The sequence below is a fragment of the Pseudopipra pipra genome, chromosome 5 (assembly GCF_036250125.1).
Source record: "Pseudopipra pipra isolate bDixPip1 chromosome 5, bDixPip1.hap1, whole genome shotgun sequence".
In the NCBI taxonomy this organism is placed as follows: Eukaryota; Metazoa; Chordata; class Aves; order Passeriformes; family Pipridae; genus Pseudopipra; species Pseudopipra pipra.
This window is the reverse complement of record NC_087553.1, coordinates 48,772,647-48,799,613: the sequence shown is the minus strand read 5'-3', so window position 1 is coordinate 48,799,613 and position 26,967 is coordinate 48,772,647. Positions and strand designations below refer to the sequence as shown.

At 36.4% G+C, this 26,967-nt stretch overlaps 1 protein-coding gene across 1 annotated transcript in view; it reads left to right on the top strand.

The window, feature by feature from the left end:
- The window catches only part of BMT2 (base methyltransferase of 25S rRNA 2 homolog), a 36,768-nt gene extending 10,038 nt beyond the window's left edge, over positions 1 to 26,730 (top strand). The window contains 4 exon segments of the mRNA XM_064655996.1: positions 1,555 to 1,696; positions 11,615 to 11,788; positions 18,767 to 18,881; positions 23,650 to 26,730. Coding sequence (XP_064512066.1) covers positions 1,555 to 1,696; positions 11,615 to 11,788; positions 18,767 to 18,881; positions 23,650 to 24,279 — 1,061 coding nt within the window. The 3' untranslated portion in view covers positions 24,280 to 26,730.
- The last annotated feature ends 237 nt before the right edge of the window (positions 26,731 to 26,967 follow it).

Here is a 26,967-nt window from a genome sequence, read left to right as displayed (position 1 = left end):
GATAAAACTAAATCGTAGCCACTCCCATCTCAACTGCCATCTCACACAAGGGAATAAAACCACATAATTTTAAACTTGACTCATTTTGATTATACAAGTGTGCTGTATGATTATTTTTTAAGAGAAAATTGCTATGACATCCCTAAATCAAACTTAAATAGGGAGTAACCTGGATGATTGGTTTTAATCTTTTAAGTAATACGTCTATACTTGTCCATCATAGCCAGTCTTTCTGTAAGTGGAGGACAGATGAGGTGAGGTTTGTTACTGCTTTGCATAGGGGGGAAAAAATAAAAAGGTTATCACTGGAAGAAATTCATTAGTTACTGCTAATTGAAACAAAGCACATCAAAGAAACTACCATAAGTGGGTTAGAAACAGAAATCTCTTGCTGATATGAGGACAGGTCCTACCGTAAGCTACTTTCAGGCTTTAATAGACATTAATTGTTAGTTTATGGCTGATACACTTTCAAAGTATTACCTTCTAATATAAAGGTGCTACAAAAACTGGTTCCGGAACCGTGTTGTGAAGTGTGTTGGTTGTCCACATCAAAGCTTAAAGTACAGTTGTACTCTTGAAGACTTATTTTCAGCTGTATTAGCTTGTAGGTGCAAAATCGATACATAATTTTTATTCTACAGATTGACATAAACACGTTTATGATTAAGAAACACAAAACAAATTAGTGAACATCATACTAGCGAACATGTATTTTTCTTTCTTAGAGCAGGAACACGCTTTTAGTAAGGTACACCAAGGGTTTACATGCTGTAGAAAGCACAATAAGAATTGTGGCTAGCCACTACCAGCATTTGTCTTGTTTTTGTTTAGCAGTACATTATGTAAAGCAGGCTAGAAGTGGATACTTAGCAGCAAAAGAAGGAAAATCATCATGTTTGATTACTTTAAAGTGCCAGAACTTAGTCTGCAAGACTTCTTTTCAGCATGTGAACGAGCTTGGAAATAAATCTGTCCCTAGAGATCTGCAGATGAGTTTGTCTGTGATTTCCTGGTCATAGTTTGATTCTTCAGTATTGTCCCCTAGAAGCTATTTCACTGGGCCTGGCTTGATTAGACAGAAATCAATGAAAACTTGAATTTCTTTTCCAGTGTATCCAAAGAAATCTGTATTCTGGGTTAAACTTTATTTTTGTGACTTTTTCATGTAATATCACAGTATTTGCCATGGGCATGAATGTTAGTAAAAAACCTTTCAGTCGTTTGTTTCTATAATGTTTGTCATGTTAATGCTCATGCACAGAAACCTGAAAGCGAAACTTCCCAGGGACTTTAATTTCAGAGAACAAGCTGAACAAAATCTGTGTACTGATAATATTTCTAGTTTCCCAAGTACCCGATAGCCCCTTCCTGCTCCAAAACTTGGAATTTTGTGTTTGACTAGAGAAAGAGGACCTTGTTTTTTGTTATGAGCAGGTAAACTAATCTCTTGGTGCATTATGTAAGTTTTTCACTGGAAGATGGGGACTTTGTCATGGAGATAATGAGAGACTTTGTATCTGATGTGCATTTTTTTTGTTTTGTTTTGTTTAGTGGGAGACTTTGATAAGATCTGGCGTGAACACTGTGAGGATGAGGAAACTCTGTGTGAATATGCTGTGGCAATGAAAAACCTTGCAGATAATCACTGGGCAAAAACTTGTGAAGGGGAAGGCCGAATTGAATGGTGTTGCAGGTAAATCTTAATGTATTTGAAACACACAATTGCACTCTTCTACTTGCAATTATTTATAATACAAAACTTAAATTTTTTTGCTTTTTTGCCAGTATTTTAGATTTGTTCTATAACATGTTCATTATTTATTTCTTCCTAAAACCAATACCTTCTTAGTGTTCCAACTTGCTAAGGAAATAGCTTATGAAGTGTTCTGTTATGAGGTGATCTTTTTTGCAATATTTTCAACAAACAGGTTTTTTTTCCTGACATACTGAAGCTGTTTGCAAGTAATCCTGTGAGTTAATTTTCCATGCTTTTCAACCTAAACTGGGTAAACGTGTTGAGTGTAGCTCAAGTTTAATTTTCAGGGTTTTGGTTTGATATAATAGGTGCATATAATAGTGCTTGATCTCTAGATGTAAATCTCTGGTACTTAGTTTTCGATTCTTAATCTCCTGCAACAGACTTTAACCACCATGAAACTTGTTTCAAATGTATTTAAAACTTCAAAATTCCTATTAGTCATAAGCATCTAATTTTTGTTAGGCTATCCGAATTGTGAAGTAATGAAATGAGAAGGTAAACTATTTCAATCCTTGAGGAAAATAAATTCTTAAAAGAGGAGAAATGTTAGTCATTCAGAATTGCTGGCATCCAAGACGTAGTATAGAATCTGTACAGCAGAATAAAACAAAATGCTGTTGAAATTTTAATGGGAAGAGAATTTTTCAGTGGTCCTGCCTTTGCAAATGACTTCAGAAAAGGGAAAAGTAATCTTGCGTGCCAGTCTGTAGGTCCTACAGGTGAGTGTTTCAAAGTGCTGAGTAAAAGGCAGCAAAGAATAGCAGGTGTGATATCATTAAATTTAAATTCCCTTGAGCCCATAAAACAGAAAGGAGAGGTGATTGACTGTGAAACAGTTGATCTAGAGTACACCTTGGTGGCAACTTGAGCTGTTCTGTGGCTTCTGGAAATGGAGCAAGTAATAACAAGCTAGGGGATTTTTTTTCCTGCCATAGACTCTTACATATATGAAAACCATTCCTGTACTTACTTTCATCCTTTAGCTTGGATATAACCCACCGCAGATAAGTGTTTCTTTATAGACCCCTTTCTGGACATGCTTTATGTATCTTTATCCCAATTACAAGAGAGGTGATTCGGTTATAAAGAACTATGCCTAAAAATGGACAGAGCATTTCAATGGCCTTGTCAGGGATAAATAAAATAAACAGATTTTATTGATGATGTAATAAACTCTTGTTTATGCTGTTGATCTTGTTTGGTGGGATTTTGGTATTTTTGTTGGTGGTGTTTTGGGTTCTGTTTGCTTGTTTTGTTTGGGTTTTTTTTAGTTGGCAGAGCATTGATTTATGATCACTTGTGATCCCCAACTGCCTGTTTCTGTTGCAGGCTTCCTCAGTTGCTAGTTGTTTTTTTGTATTTGTGCTATTCATTACTTCTGTGGAAATGCTGATACTTGTATTTCTCTTTTTTACATTACACTTTCTTGAATCATACTGAATTCTAGTACTGTAATTTCTTGCAGTGTTTTCCCCACACCCTGCCCTGGTTTAGCGTCATTCTCAGATCCCTTAAGGAACTGGAACTGACCCGCAGATCAGGTTATCTGTGAAAAAACTAGTTGTACTGGACCCAGGGCAGATTCTGTGGAATATTGCTTGATATTTTCTTGCAATTTGATTGTCATGTAATGTGTGAAACTTTTTTCAATAGGGCTGCGTGCACTTTAATTTCAGCTAAGCAGTATTCCCTCAGCATGTGGCAAACTTGTCAGTTACCCTGTAGGACAGGATAATGTTCTTTGTGGACAGAGGAGGACAGCTGATGGCCTGTGTATTGAAGGTTTTGGGCTCTCACTTGGTTTCTGTTATAGATCATTTACAAAGTAAACATTTAAATAAGTGTCCAGTTTGGGCCTTGCAGCCTGAGCTTGTATAAAGAAGAGAATTCACCCATTAAGAGACACTAAAATGCTCTCTTAGTGTAAAGCTTCAGGTAAAGCGTGTAATTTCAGTTTGCCAAGTCAAGGGGTCAGGAGTTTTTACATCAGCAGAAAGAGAGGGGTATTTTTCATTTCTGTCTCAGCATAAACCGAGGCCTGGGTTGCTAAATACCAGAACATACCAGATTGACTTAGTGTTCTGCAATATTTTGTTCCTTCTCACAGGGCCAAGAGGTGTGCCAGACAGGTGGCAGGTCCCCTTGTTGTTACTCTTCCTTGTGCCTGATTGCATAATTGCACGCAAAAGAACTTACATGAGACTTCAGTGAAAGCTTTTGCTCAATGCTTATTACTGTGTCACCATGACAGCAGGAAGATAGCTGTTTTATATTAGATGAATTTTAATTTGGGACTGAAATACTGAAAATAATTTGGAACCACCAGTGTATCCGTGCTGAAGAAAGGAGAGACTTGAGTTTTGTTTTAATTTGAAGGAATATCTTTTCAGAGATCTGAAACTGAGAAGTAAAAAAAAAAAAAAAAAAGAAAGAGCACAAAAGACTGTGGGTTTTTTCTTTCCTTCATTTTCCTTATATTCTCTTAGCGTCTGATAAAATAAATCAGAGAGGGCAGAATAACAACTAGAGAAGCTATGTGTACTTCTCAGGATCAAGAATAACAGTTTTGTTGCCGAGTTCTCCTTTCAAAAGTCTTTCTAACTATTTAGTTGAAGATACTAGAAAAATTCTGACATTGCTTCTTAAACCAGATGACATAAAACTTATTATTTTACCTCTTTAGTTTTGATTTAAAGAAGCACATATCCAGACTCTAGGAACTGTAAAAGATAGAAAGCAGTACATGTGCACCACTGTGCTGGTGGCCATATGCTGAGTGGTATGGGGCCAGTTTTATTTGTTTCAAAGCAACATTGTAGAACTGTGAACTGGGGAGAGAGACAGCAGAAGAGCGATTAAAACTTCATCCACTTCCAGATCCAGGTTAATGATCCCCTGAGCAGTGGTGTAAAAAGCCTGAGCAACACTCAACTGTTCTTTCCTTCCTTTCTTTTTATATATTTAGAAAATTGCAAATAGCAAATGGTATTTGCAAATTAACACTTCTGATGCTCTTTCATTTGTATTACAACACAAAATGAAGAAAAGAGTAAGATGGTGCTTACCCTAACTAATTGTCCTAACTCTTAATTTTTGCTGGCATAGGTAGGCTGATGAACATTTGTGTGGACAGTGAATACCAGCCTATTCTGGTTCTAGTTAGAACAAAATGAGCTAGACCAGCAGGTTTGCTTCTTTCTGTTGCTTTTGCATCAGTGTTAAGACTTGTGTTGACTTGACTGTTTTTTTAAATAGTTAGAAGTGCAGATTTTATTTTTTGCTATCATGACAAAACATTATCTAGACCTATATTTTTTCAAAAAACTCTTTTGACTGTTTTGTGAGCAAAGAAATATGGTTCTGTTGAAATTAGTGTCAGGTGAATGCAGAACTGTTTGGAAGAATTTGCAGAGAACAGATATGAGGAGCTTATCTTAAAATGTGATTTACTGAGAAGGAGTCTGCTAGTGTCTGCTCTGTATCCATAACTAATCAATACTTTTATTAGAAGTCTGCTAGAATAAAGTTCATTTATTAAATTTGTAAATTTGCAAAGAGAAAGGAATTGTCACTCTAAGAGCAGAATTAAAATTAACACTGTTGTTAACTATACTAAATGTTATCAACTATATTAAACATTATCAGCTGTAGAAATACAGGCCAGGGAATAATTGGTTGTGTCAGTCTTTTGAAAAGCTATTTGAATTCTGTAACAGGCCACAAACTGAATATGAAGCACTCATGGGATGCTTTTGCAATAAAGGCAAATATCACACTGGAGGGTATGGATGAGATTGTCAACAAGATATGTAAAGTATTGCTTTGACTTTATTTAGCTTTGCTCTTAGACAAAATATCACCTTGGCCACTGCATTTAAAAAACAACAAACAGCAGCTCAACTCCAAGAATGATAAAGAAATTATGAAAAATCTTCTAATTTTTTCCACAAAAGCCTTAGGGTTCTTTTCTAGAAACTGGACCTGTCTAGTCAAAAGAAGGGGGGAAGGCTAAGTAATCTCAGAAGGGGGGAAGGCTAAGTAATCTCATACAGGATCTTTGAGAATAACAGGTCTCTACTAGGAAAGCTGATCATCTTTGGTTTGAAAGATTGAATGAATGAATGTTTGCAAGCCCCTTAAACGCTGTTTTGCAGGTTTTTTGATGAACGCAGTTATTCAAGCAATTCACTTTTAGGAGAATGGAATTAAGAGGGAGGTGGCATAAACAGGAGGAGGGAAACCATTTAAAATAGGAAAAGACAGCGTTCAGTGTTCACATTTGTATGACAGTCTTAATTTTTGCGGTGAAACACATCGTTTGCCAGTGATACTGTAGTGTACAGATACTAAATTGGGAGGAGGTGTTGACTCCCTTGAAGGAAGAGAGGCCCTTCAGAGAGACCACAACAATTAGAGGCTGGGAAATCACCAACTGTATGAGGTTTAACAAAGACAAGTGCTGGATTCTGCACCTGGGATGGGGCAATCCTAGATGTCTGTACAGACTGGGGAACGAGAGACTGGAGAGCAGCACTGCAGAAAGGGACCTAGGGGTCCTGGTCAATGGCAAGTTGAAGATGAGTCAGCAGTGCCCTGGCAGCCAGGAGGGCCAACCATGTCCTGGGGGGCATCAGGCAAAGCATCACCAGCCAGTTGAGGGAGGGGATTGTCCTGTTCTGCTCTGCACTGGTGCAGCCTCACCTTGAATATTGTGTGCATTTTTGGGAGCCACAATATAGGAAAGATATAAAGCTATTGGAGAGCATCCAAAGGAGGTCGAAGATGGTGAAAGGCCCTGAGGGAAGCGGATGAGGAGCAGCTGAGGTCACTTGGTCTGTTCAGCCTGGAGGAGAAGAGACTGAAGGGAGACCTCATAGCAGTCTACAACTTCCTCGTGAAGGGAAGAGGAGAGACAGGCACTGATCTCTGTGATGACCAGTGACAGGACCTGAGGGAATGTCATGAAGCTGTGTCAGGGGAGATTTAGATTGGATATTAGGAAAAGATTTTTCACCCAGAGGGTGGTTGGGCACTAGAACAGGCTCCCTAGGAAGTGATCACAACCCCAAGCCTGCCATAGTTGAAGAGGCTTTTGGACGATGCTCTCAGGCACATGGTGTAGTTCTTGGGGCTGTCCTGTGCTGGGCCAAGAGTTGGACTTAAGTGATCCTTGTGGATGCCTTCCAAGTTGAGATATTCTATGACTGTTTTGTTCTGACAAAACCGTATCTATTTGTTGAACACTAGATCTAATTAGAGCAATGATCATATGATAACTGCTGGCTATTTTCAAATGCTTTGAATCCTCTCATAATAAAAGATACTTCCTCCAGAAACTGGCTTGGGGTGGACACACCACCAGAGAAACATCTGATTACAGATTTAGTTGCATTTCTCAAAAAGAAAGTGTCTCAAAACCCTAGAACTGAGACCAAGTATCAAAAACAAAATGGAAAAATGTATTGTATACTAGTTTCTCAACTTGAAGTTTAAAAAAATATAATTATACTGATAAAAAATTATAACACTTTACATTGAGAAACCTACTGCTCTCACCTGTGTTGAATACTGAATTTCCTTAGCCTGAAGCTGGGTGTGCATGACAATCGCAAAATATTTTCCAGTCCAAAGGAAACTTCTGCTCTTATAGGTATGATTAATGTGTACAAGGGCAATTGACACTCCCTTCCTTCACTTTGGATGTTGGGAGGTGGATGGGTTAAACCTGTAGAAGCATTTACAATTTTATTTTTTTCATGCTAGCAGCTCTGACAGTTGACATTTATAAATTTGTTCCTCAGCGTGTGGGAGGAGGGGAGAAATGTTTTGCTGGCAGAAACCATGATGGGAAGTCCAGACTTCCCTTCAGCTCTGAAGGGAAGTTTGTTATTTCTCTGTGTCCTCACTGAAAGTCATCTTCAGTGTTAGGTTTTGGTTAGTAAATATTGTAAGGAACATGAGTCAAACTCGCCTTTTCCTCATTATAAAGCAGAAGGAAAGAGATAGACTTTGTCAGTTAGCCAGTAAAACTGAGTGCTTGAAATCCTCAAGCATTGATTACAGCTATCAGAAACTGCCTTTTGCCATGATAAAAGTTGACCATGCCATTTAATTTAGTTTAATTTAATTTACCAATTCTGTCACGGCTTTTAAATTTCATATAGTGTTTTTTGGAAATGGCACCCTCATTTTTTTCTTTACATATTCTATTGAAATGCTTAGGTTTGGTCATCACTCTTTTTGAAAACTAAACTTCTCTTTTCTTGCTGGAGAGTATTAACACAATATTAAGTATTCATATTGGCTTTTACTGAGACCTCCTTTACGTGTCCAGCCCACATGGCAGAGCAGGGGGCTCAGGTTGAACAGGTTATTTACCATTTGATATTTGAACTACGGAAAACAAGTTTCATTGAGGAAATACACAGGTTTGGGTTTTTTGTTTCTTTTTTAAAGCAACAACATGAACTGCACACTTCACCCAGAAACCCGACCTGAATCTCTACCAGCAAACTTAAAAACAGTTTAGACCTGAAATACTTTTTTCACATTTTGTGTGAACTGTAGCAAGTGTCAGCTCAGGTAGCATTTACATTGCACAATTCTTCACAAGCAGGTACGTTAATTGTAGACCTAATATTGTGTCATTAAAGACTGAATGTTTAAATGTCATTTAAAAATGGAGCCACATCAGTTCTCAGAATTATAAAATAGATTCCTTAATTTTCTCTTTGTAGATAATTGAGATGCTGTGTTCATTACTTGAGACAGTTGTTAAATGCAGAATCTTATATAACTGCATACTCAAAACCAGTGACCAATGACAGCTTTTAAAGGGCATGAAGTTAAACATGTGACTACATCAACAAGTTACTGTGGGGTAACTACAGAGTGCATTACTTCTGGTTAGCTACTAGCACAGTGCCTGCCCACATGCTCACTGTTAGCCCACAGTGGGTGTGTGGTTCAGTTCCACAAGGGGAGTACATAGACAGCTCCTCTGAAGGCTCAGGAGCCAAAAGGGCAACATGCAGTAATCATGCCAGAATCACTGTGCCTTCAGAAAAGCATAAAAGGGAGATAACCCTCAGTGGTTATGAAGTGCATTGTGCCCTGGGGTTTTTTCTGTTTGGATGGGTGGATTTGGCTGGAGGGTTTTTTTGTACTTCGTGGTACTGCACTGGTATGCAGACTAGGATCTGAACATGAAGAATTTTATCCATTCTTGGGCCTTCCTGTGGCTCTTGCCCTCTGTCCACAAGGGAAAACCAAGGAGCAGAAGATACTTCTCCTTGTGTTTGATTCTGGTAGTGTCTTGTGTGCAGATGAGGAAGGTCAGTTGAGAAGAATACAGAATTATGAGAACTCAGTTGACATGATGGACAGAGATAGAAGGATGGAAAAAGTACTGTTTTGCATCAGTACCAAAAATGAGGAAACAATGCCTTGTCAGTGACAAGAGGAATTTATACTGTACTTTATGAGTAGGTGGTTCTCCTGTGCAACAGCTCACTAAGTGTTAAGCTGGGCAGTTTACCAGCTTCTAGGGAATTAATTGATAACATGAATAGTGGAGAAAAAACCCAATACATTCTCCCATGGTTGTGAACTGTGTTGTGGCTTATATGTCAGCATCAATGGCAGTATAACACTATTTAAACTGCCATTGATTCTGGATGTTTAAGAGATGTAATAAGGAAAAGACTTAGAATAAAAAATAAAGAGACTGGAAGGTGCTAACGAAGTGGTACCAATAGCTGACAAATTGAGGAAAAAAATTTTTCTTTCCAAGTTTCATTTTTTACTAAATGACATACAGAACTAAATAGTTCTAAATTGATCACATGCTTATAAATAAATAATCCAATATAGTGTAAAATACACTTTAATTAGCATACCAACAGTAATTCAAGTGTTTTTCTTTGGTTCTCTTTTGCTTCTTGATTTTTTTTAACTCTCTTTCCTGCCAAGTTAAGTGACTGGCTCCTTCTGCTTTAACTTTGTTGATTTTAGAATTGTTGTCTTTCCATATGTGCAATCTGTAATGGATGGAGTTGGTATGGTTTTACAGTCTATATGTCTGGTAGTATTGCAGCCTGAACTGGAGCATCTCTCTTTTGAGGAAAGGCTGAGGGAGCTGGGCCTGTTCAGCCTTGAGAAGAGACGACTGAGATGGGACCTCATCAGTGTCTTTATCTGAAGGGAGGGATGGAGCCAGGCTCTTGTCGGTGGGGCTGAGCAATAGGGCAAGAGGCAATGGACAGAAACTGACACACAGGAAGTTCCACCTGAATATGAGGAAGAACTTCTTTACTGTGGGAGTGACTGTGCTGCCCAGAGAGGTCATGGAGTCTCCCTCACTGGAGATATTCAGGAACTGTCTGGACACAATCCTGCGCAATGTGCTCTAGGATGATCCTGCTTGAGCAGGGATGTAGGACTACATGACTCACTGTGGTCCCTTCCAACCTTACTGATTCTGTGGTTATACATTTCTGATTCAAGGTGCTTCTTTTCCACCTGTCTTGGAGTAACGTGACTTCTGTCTGTACCTGTCTGATTGTGTATGTTTCCATCTAAGAAACTTAACGCAACTCCACTCCAATGACTTTTTTTTTTTATCCTTCACATCTTATATGGTGTATATTTGGTGCCTAAAATACCATAAAAACTTTGGGTAAGGCCCGTGTATTCTAAGTCCTTGTCACAATTTGTGATTTAAATGCAGCATTATACCAACATGTCCATTCCTGAATTTATTATCTGAAATACCGTTACCTTGAATCTGCTTTGTATAAGATATTACTATACTACACTTGAATTTATGTTTTCTGGAATGTTTCCTTCAAACCTCTACAGCTTTGTTAGAGGAAAATGGAATGAATTTCAAGAAAGCATCACAAAAGTGGGTTGTTCGGAAAACATTATTCAAACAAGTACTATTTCTGTTAAACTTTCCATGCAAATACTTGGCTGGTACATCTAATTAAAAATACTGCATTGAGAAGGGAGAGTCAGGCTTTTTAATTGCAAAGCAACAAATTGTTACCAATTCTAGTTCTGTTTTTTGGATGAAATTCAGTTATTCTCGAACAAAATGCTTGCTTCTCATGCCCTAATGCTGACTACTGGTTGAAGTGTGCAGGTGTAATTTAACTTCTTTGGAAACGTTAATTTCTTAAAACTGGCTAACATTTCTCTTTGAGTATGACTAGTTTATTTTGTTCCAATTCCTGTAAGAAAGAAATATGGGGGAAAACTGAAAGCTAAAATAAGTCTTCCACAATGATACAGCTACTGCAGATATCTGTTAGTTAAAAACAAAAAATGCCCAGGCAAACTCAGTTAAAATTGAAAACTGGTGAATGTAAGTCAGCCCATAATCCTGGATTGTGTTTCTTTTCTCTCATATTATGTGCCTGACAAGACACAGATGTTTCAAAATCCTCTGTGTTTACGGGGAGCTACTTAACTCTTCGCACCATAGTGGAGAACTGTGGTGCTCAGGTGACAGCTGCAGTTTACCCTCTGGTGATGTTCTGACAAGACTTCTGCTGTCTTGCTTAAAGGTCTATCCAGATAAAACTGTCTTGAATCTGTTTACTCAACTGTGACTTACGGCCTAATTTGAGGGGAAAAAAAATACTAAACCCCACCACTGGACTTCAAATGTGTTGTTGGGCGTATCACATCCTTTCTAAAGCTGGTTTACCAAAGTTGCAGTAAAACCCAGATTTGTTTAAAAGCTGACAGTACTTGTATCTCTCAAACCTTTGGTTTGTGTCTTACCTATAATAATGACCAAAAAGAGCATTCAGTTTTCCTGGGGAATTTTTCTTTTTGTTTTTTCAGTGTATGCCGAGAATATTTTCAGAACGGTGGAAAAAGAAAAGCACTTGAGAAAGATGAAAAAAGAGCCCTTCTTGCTTCTAAGACCACTCCAGTTTTAAATGTTCCTCAGACTCCCAAGATTGAAGATCCTTTGCCAAACTTTGGCTTGACGAATCATGAAACTATGACAGAAGAGTAAGTTTTATTTGTTTTCCAGACTTTTTCCCCCTTTGTGAGTTTTAAAATTTACACTGACATTTTTCCCCATAACTCATTAGATCAGTCTGATGTGTTTTTAATAGTTAAGAAAGGGCATTTTCATGTGAATATATACATTTCAAGAACTACTTATGTTGTAGTATATTTTGGTGGATGCCATAAAAAAATTGCTTGAGAATGACAACTTAGTCATCTTCATTTAAGTGCTAGAGCAGTTTCACTTTAGTATGTCATTGGTATGCGATGCAATTTATATTAAACCTTGAGGTGAAATATTGGAGATCTTAATTAAGTTAGAATCTAATGGCTGTTCAGCACTGTTGAAAAGTCAATTGCTTATGTAAGTACTAAGTGCCAAATGTAAATATCAGAGTACTTAAAACTTTCTCTTCATAAATAATTGCAGAGAAACTCTTGATTCCAATTATATACTTCAAAAGCAATTTTGAATTACAACCGTTAACTTTTAATGTACTACCTTTCTGATGACTGGCTCTGCAAAAGTTGTAGTATCCTTGAGGTATTTTCCTAACAACAGTTTTAATTTTGTTTATGACCTTCACTCAAGTAAGAATTTTATTTTTGGTGTTCAGGACTAACTATATTATTTCAGTGAAGTCTCACCCTCTGTTTCTTTTTCCTAAATAATATGGGTCATGTTTGTGGCTATTGCGTGTGTGATGGGAAAAAAAATCATATTTTGCAAATACAATGAAATAATGAAAGCATAAGCATAGAGTCTGTATATGCTACACTTATGACTTGTTTTATATTCTTTATAGACCAGTTCTTAGAACTGCCTGCAGTACTGGGTTTTTGTTCTGTTGTGTAAAGAGATTTTTTTTTCTCATTATTGTAGCACGTCTTCTGTGATCAGCACTTACTTGAAGTTAGATGTAGTATCAGCTAGGAGAAGAATGAACAAGTTGCTAATGTTGTTATAAGCACATGTTTGTCCTTAGGAACTGGTATTTCTTGTGTCTCTCATGTTTGTTTAAATCAATAGGTTCGGTGATCATACACTACTTAAAGCTCGTTTGTCTTCCAGTGGGAGGCATTGTCAAAAAGCATTAACGCTCTCTTTGCATGTACTCTGTCTTCATACTTTCTACAGTTAATAGTGGCTGTTGCAGAGCTAACTTCACCAGAATTACTTCTTGCTACAAGTAGTCTGTAGCCTTCCCTTTTGTTCTGACTAGTGTGTATAGAAAGTAGTTATTGAGAAATTTTATATCTTATTTTAAAAGTATTTGTTAATATAGTGAGTGATGACTATTTTTATTTTCATTCTCAAAACTTTAAAAATGTATACACCCATAAAGACATTTTTGGCAAAGGCAAGTTTTATAATACTTACCTGAGTAAGCAACAAATGATAGTAAGGTTTTTAGTAGCTGTACAGACCTTAAATCAACAAGGTATAAGTGGTCTAATCTACATTCCAATCATGTAGTATTACGATTAGGAGTTGTGAGTTTGTCTATAGTTATGACTAAGTCTGTGACTCTTCTGTTTTACTCTGGTAAGTGTAAAGACAATAATTTTTTTCCTTCCATATATAATCCTCTCTCAAGTAGTATTAAAACCAGGTAAGAACTCTTCCTGAACTTACCTGTACTGGCAAATTATTATAGAGAGACTGTCCTGTGCTTGGTAAGGAGCAAAGGTAGTTTGGTAATAAATGGTAATAAAAGTTCACCATCTAGTAAAAAAGATGCTGGGAGAAGTGGAGAGAAGTAGGCACTCAAGCACTCAGCTCTTAAAGGTGATGGTGGGAAATATTGTAGGAACCAGAAGCGCAAAGTTTGCTGCAGATCAGAAAGTCAGCTACTTTGATGAACCCAGTTCCAGTTGCTCATGTTGCTCATCTCTTTGCCAGAATAAAATTGATGAGTTCTCTCAGAAATAACTAATGTGGCAGTCCTTTTTTTACTTTTGTCTGTATGAAAAGTAAGGTATTGTCCACAGTACTTCCTTCCATCCCAGAATGAGTTCTCTACATGTGATTAGAGACATTTTAATGTCTCTAACATTACAACTGCATCTGTTGTGAAGCTGAGCATCAAAGTGACTCAATCTTGCAAGATAAAAGTGACTGTTATATGCTGGTTAACAGCTCCTCCCTTCAATAAATCAGGCCCTCCTTTGTTTTCTTTCTGAGTATTGTTTCTCTTCTTTTTCTGTCAAATTGAGCAGTCTTGCTTTTTAGTATGGATTCTTCTCAGATGCTGATTTGACCTCTGACAGTACATTCCTTCTTTCATGTGTGTCTCAGCAAGACAGACCTTCCCATTGGATATCTTTATATGTGGATGTTATGAAAGATTTGAGGCCTCCCAGTGTTACCACTCAGAACCCGATGTATATCTTGGTTCTGCTCTTCTGGCAGCGGCATAGGGCTTCTGAACTGTTTCCCCATCCCATCCTTGATAAATAGTAGAGTAACTTAAAACTGTAAACTAGGACATCAGCACTTGAAGTGAATTGTGTCAGAGATTAGGTGACTTTTCTTATGGTCATGTCATTGTTCTCTTTTTATCTACTTCCAAGAGAAAATGTTACTTACCTGTACATAGTACTTAGTTGAATAATAGATGCATTTTTAAGTGGGCTAATAATCAAGAGCTGCTGTCCATTCAATCAAGTTAGAATCATTGATCTGGTTGATTTGGAAGGGACCTTAAAGATCATCTAGTTCCCATCACCCTGCCATGAGCAGGGACAAGTTTTTAAACAGAACAAGTGTGTGGGATGTTTTTAAAATGCACTGATTTTCCAGGTTGTGTTTCCTTCTTTAACAGTTTCTGATGTTTAACTGTTTGCATTTTGGTTTTCTACCTGCACATTACTACCTACATTAAAGAACTTTGGATTCAAGATATGCTTGGAGATTGCTTGTAGTGGCAAAGTACTTCCCATGTTTTTAATGTTACCTCGACTGAAAATCATTAGGAAACAGGACATTGAAGGGTGATTAACAATGAATTCAGCAAGAGTACATTTCTAACAAAATCAGTGACTTATGGGGTCAGTGATCCTCACGTAGATTACAGTTACAGTTTCACTGAGGAATCTGACTTAAGAGTTACAGTTCTGAAAAGTAGGTATCTGAACTAGTGATCTTCAGACCACCGGAATCAGTGGTCCTTGCTCTTTGTGTGTGTTTGGTAACAGAATCTAAGTGCTTCTTAACAGTTTCAAAATTATTTCAAGCACCTAATGAGTATCCTGCTCCTACTGATAACTGGCAATCTGAGGATTGCTACTAAGTGATTCATTGTACCAGGATTCCAAGAGGCAGCAAAACCTGACAAGCAACAGGAAGTCAAGACACAAGTGAGCATCTGAATCTGCTACTTTTGTGGTTTCAAAGTATATTTATATATTGAACATAAACTACAGGACTCCTTAGATGTGACACACTTATCAGAGTGAATTTGCCCTGTATCAAATGTCTTAGTTGTCCATTAGTGTAGATGGGAGATTCTTGCTTCTGCTTAGTTCGGAATACAGAGTTGTAGGTTTCCAGAAATGTGCTCCAATGCTGTAGTAGTGTGAAGTAGTGTCCCCCTTTAAGCAGTCAAAAATAATGCTGCAGCAAAGAATGCAGGTTTTGTAAATAGGAAGACAGAATAAATACATCATCGTGATTTTCTTCACTCTACCATAGGTGAAGTGGGCTCTTCTGGAAATTAGATGATTCTGGGTTGTGCGGCTTAATTTTGTTCTATTTCATTGAACACTTTAAAGGAAAATGTTTAGATCTCTAGAGTCTGTCTCTCTTTTTTATGGGAAGTTTTCTCTGCACGGTAGAGCCATGTTCCCTCTCATTATGTTTGCTGTGGTCTCATGTGTCTGTTGATTTGTTGTTACTGTATTGGACTCTCATATGGAGCACAAGCATATAAAGACATACATTTTTGTGTTTGAATGGGTGAGAATCTGCCATTAGTGTCTTCATCTGATAGACAAGGAGATATGCTGGTCTGAGAAATCTCGTACTACCCTTATATGGGAAAAGACACTACTTGACCTCAGTCCACATTTGTGATTTATGGCCACCAGGATCTGCCTCAACACTATGCAAATTCCTGTTGCACAGATTACAGTGTTATTGTTATCGAAGCTTGGAAACATTGTTGCTGTCATCTTCATTCTGAAATCGCACTCAGTACTGACTTACGGAGTAGCTTGGTAATATTTGCAGTTTTAACTTAAAGATAATTTTTGCATTGTTTGCCTTGGTCGTGGTGGTATTTTGAGAGAAGTAAGTCCTGGATGTCTTCTCTTCCATATAGAAGCAAAATACTTAAACTTGGCATTATTATTCTGCCAAATGCAACAAGATGTTTTCTCTTGCTTCTCCAACATCCTCTCTCTGGGAGGTGACTAGGAGTCTGGAAAGAGCCCAGAGAGCCTAGGTCTCTTTATTGTTGCTTAAAGGCTTTTTTTTCCTGCAGTATTCCTTACTGCTTTGTTGTTGCTATGAGCACCGCCATGGCTTGGTTGGACTCTACTGGCCCTGCAGATCTGTTTCTGAAAGTTTTTTGAAGTTATATATCTCTCTAGGGCTGACTCTTTCCCGGAAACATGACAAGTGATATTTTGGAGATCACAATTGGTTTTGGCTACAGAAACTTGAAGCAAAAAACATTTGCTTACTGAAAGGTTTATTACCATTCTCTTCTCCGTGAAGTCCCTGTGAAAGCTGTGACTTTGTTTGCCTCTATTAATGGAGTTTGGATGTTCTAATATGTTACAAATCATCATGGAAATATTTTAGATGCAGCCCTGTAAATGATCTAATAGAAAGAGCTCAAACTGTTGGCTGGTAGTAGTAGTGCTGTATATATTCTTTTTTTTCTTTTTTTTCTTTTTTTTTTAATTATGTGGATGCAGTCATCAAGTTATGCTTTATAGAACAGGTGAGTGTAGAGGCTGTGCATGTGGGCTGGAACAGAATTGTTTAACTCCAGCATTTACTGTTTTTTTTGCAATTGCAAAGAAAGAAAAAGCAGCAGGGGTCTCTAAACTCAGAATGCAAGGAAAATAAAAAATGTGTCTTTGATTGTAGGATATGTAACAGCTGAGTCCTTAATATTCATGATAACTGAGTGCAACATTCTAATTCTAATTCTTTCAAGAGTGCAGCATATCAGGTTAGATGAGTATCAGGACAAGGCAAAACCTTTAAACAATGACAAGACAGCTGATTGCCAGTACTTCTGTACAGGTGCATTGATGTTACCTGATGCTACATTATATATGGTAGTAACTGCCTTAGTCATGAAAAAAATGCCTGTTGTTGCAAACTTGAAGACCACGAATGTTACTCTGGGCCTTGGTAAAGGAGGCTATCCTTTAGAAGGTAAGAATGCTTTCAGAGGTAAGTCAGCAGTCACTATCCTCAAAAGTTGCCACACATTTTTTTTTTCTTAAACTATGTATTTAGCTTCAAGAAAAGAACAGTGGTGTCTTTTATCTTCATAAAGGCATTTCAGATGGGTTTTCCATTTGGTCATAGGTGATATCAGAGCTTCCAAAGAAAAGGCAAATCTCATTTGCCAGCCTGTAGCATATCTTCTGCTGTGCTGTAATGGGGACTTCTACCAGACAGTACAAGAATGTCCTCTTTTTCTTTCTTCAGTCTACTGTTTTCTTTGTGATCACCTCTCTGTTTTTTTAACTCAGTAAGTTTTGGAATCTGTTTGAGAAGATGATGGGCCAGTTATTCAGTGTGGGGTTTTTGTTTGTTGTTTTTCATTTCCCATGAAGTTTTGAAAGGGTATGTGTGCATCTCTGTAGCATTCTGGAACACCATTGTCTATTAAAGTGTCTTTAGCAGTATGTCAACTTCTTTCTGTCAGTCTAAGGAATAAGTAATGAAGTCATGATTTCTCAATTTAATCCCCCCTCCCCCTTTTTTTTATCTTTGTTGTTTGATAGCATATTTAAGTGTTTAGCATTACAGATATTGGCCTTCTTATTTATAATTTCACCCTGAATAGGGTTATCACACAGTGGCAGATGTTCCCCAGAATTCTTACAGGATAAATCTTCATTTTAGAGTAGTTCAGAAATACTCTGATTTAGGACCCTCTTTCCTAAACTAGATGGCTGTTTTTGACTGTTTCTCATTAAAAACCTTTTGGATTCTCAAAAAGAAAATTGAATGCATGGCATGGAATAGACTTTTTCCCCCCCAGTAGTTTTGAGGAGATACTTCATTTCATTTAAATGTTTAGAATAACTTCCCTACAACTTGAACAGCTAGTTTTTATGTTTGTGACTCTGCATGGACTGATCTAGCTCTTTCACAGCATCCATTGGGAACAGAATTGGAGTGAACCTCCAACAGTCATCTGTTAAAAATTAGCTAACATAAAGCAAATAAAATATTGTTTTAAATTTGCAAGGAATAACTAAATGCTTTCATTTATAGTTGTTGGGGTTTTTACCTTGGAATGTGTTTTCTTGTCTTCATTAAACCAATTATGCCACTTGACTTCAGATACCCTTTAAAATGGAATTGTCAACTACACAGTTCATAGTGTTGCCAGTTTCCCTTTTCAACTCCTGCAGTTTTAACTCTGATGTCTAGTATGACTTCAACACCAATAAATACCACAAAAAAAGTAAGTGAGAAACACAAAGCAATAAGAGAAAGCCTGTCTAGTGGACACACAATTTGCCTTTTTATTTACTTACTACAAGTACACAAGTTAATAATATTACAGCTGCTCTGAACAAGACTCTTCTGATTGAGCACCAACTGCTTTTACTGAAGGAGCTTGGTTCTTTAGGTATCTCAGCAACTGAAGTAAGACATTCATTTCTATTAGTCACTACTATGGTGTTCTGTGAGACTTTTTTGCATTAGCTATCTGAAATTGTAACTGAGAATATAGTTTTAAAAATAACATTTGATAAAACTGAATTCTTGCTGCTTCTTAGGTTCCTTCACTCCTTGGGAAAGATCAGATTACTTGATGTTGGTAGCTGCTTTAATCCATTTCTGAAGTTTGAAGAATTTCTGACGGTTGGCATAGACATTGTTCCAGCTGTTGAGGTATGTAATGTCTGCTGAATTTAATATAAAGTTGATTCTCAGATTTTTAGAATGTCTCAAAATTACTATGAAAAAAGTATATTTAATACTTAAGTATGTTTTCAAAATATCTGTGCTATAATAGGAATTGTGGCACTCCTACTACATCCTTTCCCATGAACAGAGTCTAAACCCTAGTTGTGTTTTCTTTTAAAAATATATTTTTCAAGAGCTATGCCTTTATAATGGCGTCATTAATCTTAAAATTGGAAAATTTTAGTAGCTGGTTTTTTTTAATGGTATTTCAGATAAGTCCTTGCATTTTAAAAGGCATAAATAAAACTTAAGTAGGCTTACACTTAGGCAAGAACCTTTCAGAAGCTGCATTCGCTGACGGAAGGAAATGATCAGTGACTGTAGTTGGTGAGTTTTTCTGGGGAGCTTTAGTAATCAGAAGTGCATTATAAGGGAGCATTTCTATTTATTGCTAGTAATATTATTGAACTTTCACAATCCAGAGGACAAATTTATCAGCACATATGGAGTAAGTTGCTTCATATTCTCTAGGTAGTAAGGTTCTCAAATGCATTAATTCTACTGTAATCATATGTTCTTTCTGTCTTCTGCTCTTGACCCAACTTTTGTCAGCGCTAATCACATTTATCAACCAAGCAAAATGATGAAGTGGAATAAAAATGAAAAAGACACAGATATACATTTCTGATAGAAAACAGAAAAGCCTTTGACCATACACACCTTGACCACTTACAGTTTAAAGTCAGACTCTATTAAAATCTGTGGCCTAAGGTAATCCTCCTTAGAAGTGGAGAGGTGAGAAGAAGTGTACAAGTAAAATAACACAGTTACTTTGAAAGCCGTGTTCTCTTATTTGCTGCAGTGTGGTTTACATGTGTAATGTGTGGTATTTTGTTGTGGCTACCACGTTTAGTCCACTAACACCTAATTTGTATTTTGTGTATATGCTTAAAGATACTGAAAGATGTTATTTAAAAATCTGAGTCTGATTAATTGCTTTTAAAAGCAGTTCAATATTAATTTTGTGTAAAACACAAACTTCAAGTGGACACCATCTTGCCTAATTTGAAAAATAGGCATCAGTTGCCCAAATGTTCTTGCCTTCCACCACTTCAGAGACTGTAGGACATCTGCAGAGGGCTGTTGGGCATGGCATAGCATGTACAAGAGACACAGGCCACTGAAATGGCCGCCACTAGCATCCAAAATGGTAATACATGGCAAGTGAATTTCCAGCTAAGATACATAGATCCTCAGTGTCTACATCTCAAGTTCTAAGTTCTTATTACAGTTAGTGGAGATCTATTAAAAATAGTGAAAGCTAAATGTCTAGTGTTTGATGGTGAGATTAATTGGATTTTGTATTGACTAGTTCTCCAGTGACTGTAATGGGAGCCTAGGCACCTAAAGTTATATCGTTTTAACCTAACCATTAATTTTTGGGTATGCATAGTTAACATTTTTCTATCTAGTCTATTGTTCTGTTTTCATAAGAAAGCTACATTGTTGGAAAAGCCTCAGAAGGTAACTTCTGTAGAGTTAGTGGAGGAACATACACAATTTCTGTGTACTAACCAGTTCTTTAGACTCTCTCTCAGTACAAGGGAATGATAATTGATTTCTTGTCATCTGACATAGTACTATAGCTTCATGATAGGAGCTTCCCAGAGTGTGACTGTACATGTAGCTACACATATTTACTGTGAGGCCTCTCTCTGGCTGATTTAACTTACTCCATTCTTTTGGGTACTTTGGCATGTTCAGGGCACCTTGAAACCTAGTAGAAAGTGTTCTTGGAGTGACATGGAGTACAGTTTGCACAGTCAAATGCATGTGCTAGAATAAGCTTAGGCCTACCTCCAAAACAGAATTAATAAGCCCTGATGTTTTGAAGATGACTCTACTATGAGCTGCATCGACACCATAACCTCCTGAATAAATTTATCTTTAGGCCAGCAGTTGCGTGGACTGATTTAAGATTTTTTAAATAATAGCTAGAGGTTTGCTACGGTAGTTAATATCATCTTCTGACCTGAAAAATTGATCTGATAACTTGTGGTAGAAGCTGAGAATAGAAGAACTGGTAACATTTTCTGATTTAGCAGATCTCTTAGGCAAGATGCCAAAGTACTCTTTGAAACATGTTTAAGTACAGAGTCTTCTTACAGAGTCAGTGTCTTGAATAATGTTTTGTAGAGGGTTAAATAATTCCTTCTTTAATAAAAGTAGATTAATCCAATTTCTGCATATAGAAATGCTTTGGATATAGACTAAGTAATTAAGTAAAATAATTCAGTTATTTTGAGGAATAAGAAGGATATAATTGTGGAAATACTAGGAGAGGAACTGGAATGTTAGTTACGTAACAAATGGATTAATGTCTTCAAAATGTTAGCATCTCTTTTGTGTACAAAGAATGTAAACTGTAGGTATATGAATATGGAAATATATTTCCATTAAAAGGTTTTGAGTTTTGAGAGAGAGCGGGGAACTGCACCAAGAAAAGATTAATATTTCCTTTAGCTAGGCAGAGTGTACCCATTTCCAGTGTCTTGGTGTAAGGTACACTGAGGGAAACATGCAGTATTAGAAACTAGGAGGAGGGAAACTAAGGCTGGGGTAATCTGACACAACCTAGAGTCTTTCTTGGCTATTCCTTCAAACATTTTGCCTAAAACACAGATAGTCCAGAATCAGTGGTTGTTTTCTTAGAGGAGTTTAATTTGTCTACAAAAAAAAAGAAAAGATTGAAATGAAGGGAGAATCTTCACTTTGGGAAAATCCAAGTAAAATTTCATACTGCTGCAAAACATGCTGAATATGCAGCAGATGTTGTATTGGAGTAAATACAGTCAGACAAAAAAAAAGAGTTTGGAAGCATACTGGAATTAAAAATTAGAATATATATCTCAATGATCCTTGAGGGTCCCTTCCAAGTCAGAATATTTTGTGAAATATCTGTGAAAATTATTCACATAAGTAGGATTGTGTTCCTAAATGTCAGCAGATGCACTGAGATATGACTGGTGTTTCAGTATCTGTGAGGACTTTAACATCAGTTCAAGACTTCCCTCTCTAGAGTTTAGTAGCAAACTCCAGTTTAGCAGCATTTTTGTCCTAAAACTGCCTACAGAATTCTGAGTCCACTCGAAACATACTTTAGTCCTGAAACTGTCTAACATTATTTCTGCATAACTGCTTTGTATTTCTCCACTACTCAGAAATACTTGCAGTCTAAATTGTTTTCTCAACTGTATTTGTGTAACCACTAACTTTTTAAGTCTTTTAAGTTTTGAAGTTCTAAGTAAAGTTGGCATGTCACTCTGAACAATTAGTTTTCAAATGCTTCTTTTAAAACTTAACAGAGGATATCATGAAATTGCTAGTGTTAATTTCCTATTCTAAGTATTACAAGGAAACGTAATACAGCCCTGCAAGTATAATGATTGCAATTAAAATTTCTTGGTTGTAGCCACATAATGCAAATCTTTTTCTTGATTTTTACATATTGAAGGCCAAGATTAAAGCTAATGAAAAATAAATCTCAGATTTTTTTTAACATTGATTACTTTTTCTAATTTTCTGCTCACTCTCAGGAGAGATTGTGATTTTATATAACCAAATTACATTTTTTCTTTACGTATATAAAGAAATTACATTATCTTGTACTTGGAAACAATTGTGCATATCAGTTCCTTAATGACCACCTCTGCAATAGTGTTCTAGTAATCTTTTTTTAATATTGTTTCATAAAACACATTACAAATATTTTCATGGTATTAAAATGCAGCAGGTGTAACCTTTCAGATGTGCTCCACAGAGCGTTTTGTGTCTGCTTTGACATTCACTTACCTGTTTAGTGTCATTCACTGCACGTTCTCTAGGCATTAATAAAATTTTTTTTTGCTATCAGATCAAAACTTTATATCTTAATACATTTTAATACATTTTTATGAAAAGTCAGTCCCAGGTTTTGATGATATAAATTAAGTCAAAACTTCAATTCATTAAATAGCATGCTTTAATTTTTGAGTGCTTTGTGATTAAGGATGCTAAGAATTTACTCTTCTGTATGTTGTATTGTGCTGTCATTTCCCGTCTTTGACAGCTTGAGTGTACAATGATTTGTAGTCCTTACCTTATTTTGATAATTGTCCAAATGTTTACCACTACACTTTGCATTTACAGCAAAGTTAAAACATGTACCTATACCACTGCTGCAAAGCAGTCAGTGTTCTGTAACTTTATAATGGATATTGCCTCACCATTCTTTATTTCTCTACTAGTAAAGAATGACACTTTTTTTCCCAAGTGACCAAACTACTAAGTTCCTTGGATTCTTTTTAAAGAACTGGTAGAAAATACTGAGGTCTCAAATTTAGTTTCTAATTACTCATTTCCTTCAAAAGGCTTTCAGCACCTGGGAAAAAAAAAAAGCAGTGTAGGCTTATCTGAGTTCTTAAATCATTTTTGAGATAGCTGAATTTATACTTTTTCTATTTGAGCTAAATATTTTTTTATATTAACAGTTCTCAGCTATCAAATCTCTAGTAAAATACTGCACATCTAAAATTTTGCATGTGTGATGAATTTATCTTTTAGATTGCTTGATTTAATAGTAAGAGGAATGTTCAGCAGGCTTGACATTTCCTCAAGGGAACTGAGAGGTCATTGATTTTAATGTGGGTCTTGGTTGTATTTGCTCTTTAAACTAACCTTGGTGCTTGGTTTTCTGTTTTTGTTATTCCACCAGAGCGTATACAAATGTGACTTCCTAAATCTTCAAATTCAGCAACCTCTCCAACTGGCACAAGATGCTATAGATGCCTTTCTTAAACAACTGAAAAATCCCATTGATTCTCTACCTGGAGAACTGTTCCATGTCGTCGTTTTCTCACTCCTCCTTTCTTACTTTCCATCACCCTACCAACGATGGATATGCTGCAAGAAGGCACATGAACTTCTCGTATTAAATGGCTTATTGCTTGTAATAACTCCTGATTCATCTCACCAGAATCGCCGGGCTATGATGATGAAAAGCTGGAAAATTGCCATAGAGTCCTTGGGGTTTAAACGCTTCAAGTATTCTAAGTTTTCTCACATGCACCTGATGGCATTTAGAAAAACTTCCCTGCAAACAACCAGTGACTTAGTTAGCAGGAACTACCCAGGAATGTTGTATATCCCACAGGATTTCAACAGTATAGAGGATGAGGAGTATTCCAACACTTCCTGCTATGTTCGATCAGATACAGAAGACGAACAGCTAGCTTACGGTTTTATGGAGCTGCCTGATGCTCCTTATGACTCAGACTCTGGAGAAAGCCAGTCTAGTTCAATTCCTTTCTATGAGCTAGAAGATCCTATATTGCTTCTAAGTTAATGTAGTTGTTGAAATGCCCTTTCAAACCTCTTGCTTAACTAATTTTGCTATACTAACATGGGCTCAACACACAAAAATGGTTTGCATAAAGAAAATGCAAAGGTTTACAGAGTTTGCTATTTTTTTCTACTTTTGAATTTTAAAATTTATTCTTGTATGAAAGTGAAAAAAATACAAGTTTTATGCAAATGACTTATGTCATAGCATAAATTGCTGTTACTTTCTTTAGATTTGTGTCACTAATTTTTTTCCAGAAAGGTACCATTCTTTTCTTTAGTGCTGTGAAGTGTGAATTCTATTTAATTTGTTAAATGTTGTTTCAGTATTTTAACTCAGTGTGGTTGAGCTTAAGGCACTGGAGTTGATGGGCTTTGAGAAGTATATGTAGGAAGAAATAATTTGCACTTTAATTAAATGTGCAGATAGGTTAAGACACTTGGTTACAAATGTCCCTTCTCTAATCATGGAACAAAACTTTTTTTCCAAAATTTGTTTCACTCTGGTTAAGCCTGGGCTGGAGAAACTATAATGCTTGCACATTTGATTTTATGTTTATTGCAGCCCTCTTGAGATAACACCAAAATACTGGAATATATTCATTCCGTAGTTATACATGTGTAATTTCACTGCATAAATAGCAGTTAGACATGAGATTTCTGAAGAGGCTTTTTCCCCCAGAGAAGTATGGTACGTCTAGACAATTATGTTTCACTTCAGAGCTGGAATATGTTTTTGCAATTTTATGAGTGTACAAGCACTAACATATATCAGTATTTCCCCAATTACGGTGTTCTGTATTCACTTCCAACTGTGTTTTTTGGGGAGACGGGGTGGGTTTTGTCATGTTTTAAAGTAAATTATTTATGCATTTAAAAACAAACAACTTTTTCTTGAATTGTCCTTGTTTGTAGACCTCCTCTAAGTTTTCTGGTAACTACAGACTGATTTTGTAAAAAGGAACATAATCATACAAGTTTTTCAAGGATATACATATTTGCATAAAGCAAAATACATTTAAGACCACACATGTGAAGTTAACATACACCATATGTTTGCTTATTAGGACCCAAAAATCTTCTGTTCATTTAAATAAAAACTCCATAGCTGACTGAGAACTGGTCTGCACTGGAAGGAGATGGAACATCTATTTTTACATCTGTTACATCTATTTTTACATCCATTTTAACTTGTGTAATGAATCTCTGGGTTTTTGCAAGAAAAAACAATTCTGTTCAGTGGTTAAAATAAAGGAGGATTCATTAAGAGTTTAGCTTAGATTTCCCTCCATTTAAAAATAATGGCCAGAATTTTCAGATTTGAATGTTAGGCTGTTAAATTTATATGTAAGTGCCTAATAAATGAATTGAACTAGGTGCCATGTCATGGTTTTAAGTCCAACTTCTGCAAATTGATAAAAAATATTAATATAGTTTCACAGGTGGTTGTGAGGAAATACACCATATTAACCTGACGTTTTGTAGTTATAATGCAGAAGTTACCAGATAAACTGAAGTTGTAGTATGGATTTTACAGTGGTTGCTACGAAAATGAAACTTACTCCTTCCACTGAATTTTGCACTGAAATTTTCACACTTTAACCTACCTGTTTTTCTTTTATACTATTTCCTGCATAGAGTAATCAGCATTGGTCTAGCTTACACTCAAATGTGGTCTGGACTATGGTGCTGTATTTTTTAACACAAGCTTTTTGTGTCTCTTCTTGAATTTAAAGCATTCCCAAATACCTGATTCAAATTTGTTATTCAATCTAAATTATATAGTAATACAAACCAAACAATTATATTTTGATGAAAAAAAGAATTACGTTTAGACATACAAGAGTCCCGATTCATAAAACATATATGTTTGGCATTGACTAATGTAAATTGGTTTGTGATTAATACAAAAAAAAAAAAAAGGCAATTCAGATTAAGATTTATCCCCCCGCAAAATGGTTTAAAATACTAACATTCAAACTTCAAACCTTTTTGACAGGTTTGTGACAGCATTGTGGGTTAGGGACCTGAGATTCATAACAGCTTGGTTTTCTTGACTATCGTTCTAAATACCCGAAGTGAGTTCATTGGTGGTTTGGTTTTGTGGTTTGTTTGTTTGGGGTTTTCTCCTTTTTTGTTTTGGTTTGTATTATTTTTTTTCACAAGGGACAGTAGATTGTGGTGGAGGAAGAAAGTGGGATTTACATAAATACTTATACCTCCCTGAACAATAAAGTGGAGGTATCAGGAGTTGTTGTATATTTGGCTTTGGTTCAAGAAGAATATTTCTAGGTTATGAAATATTTGAAAATTATGCATGTGCAAGAGATCTCTCATTCTTAAGGTGCTGGAGAGGAAAATGAAGAAAATGTGTATTTGCATTTCTGTTGTCTTTTATGTCACTACTTTTTCAGAACAAAGCACATTTATTAAAAAACATCTGAAAAACTGAAAACATTTTAGAAAATTCTTTGGGGTGGAGATATTGTCTTTTTTTTCTGGACAATCTGCTCATGCTGAAATCCAGTGAAATAAATGCAGAGTTATTTTCCTTATCTTCAAGAAAATAGTTGTCTTGTAGAGATGTTGAATTTGGTACTTCAGTTTCAGCTTCTACATCTCAGTTGAAGTTTTTGCTTTTTAGAAGGGCTTTTGGAGTTCTTCCAGTTGATCCTGTATCATGGTTCTTTGC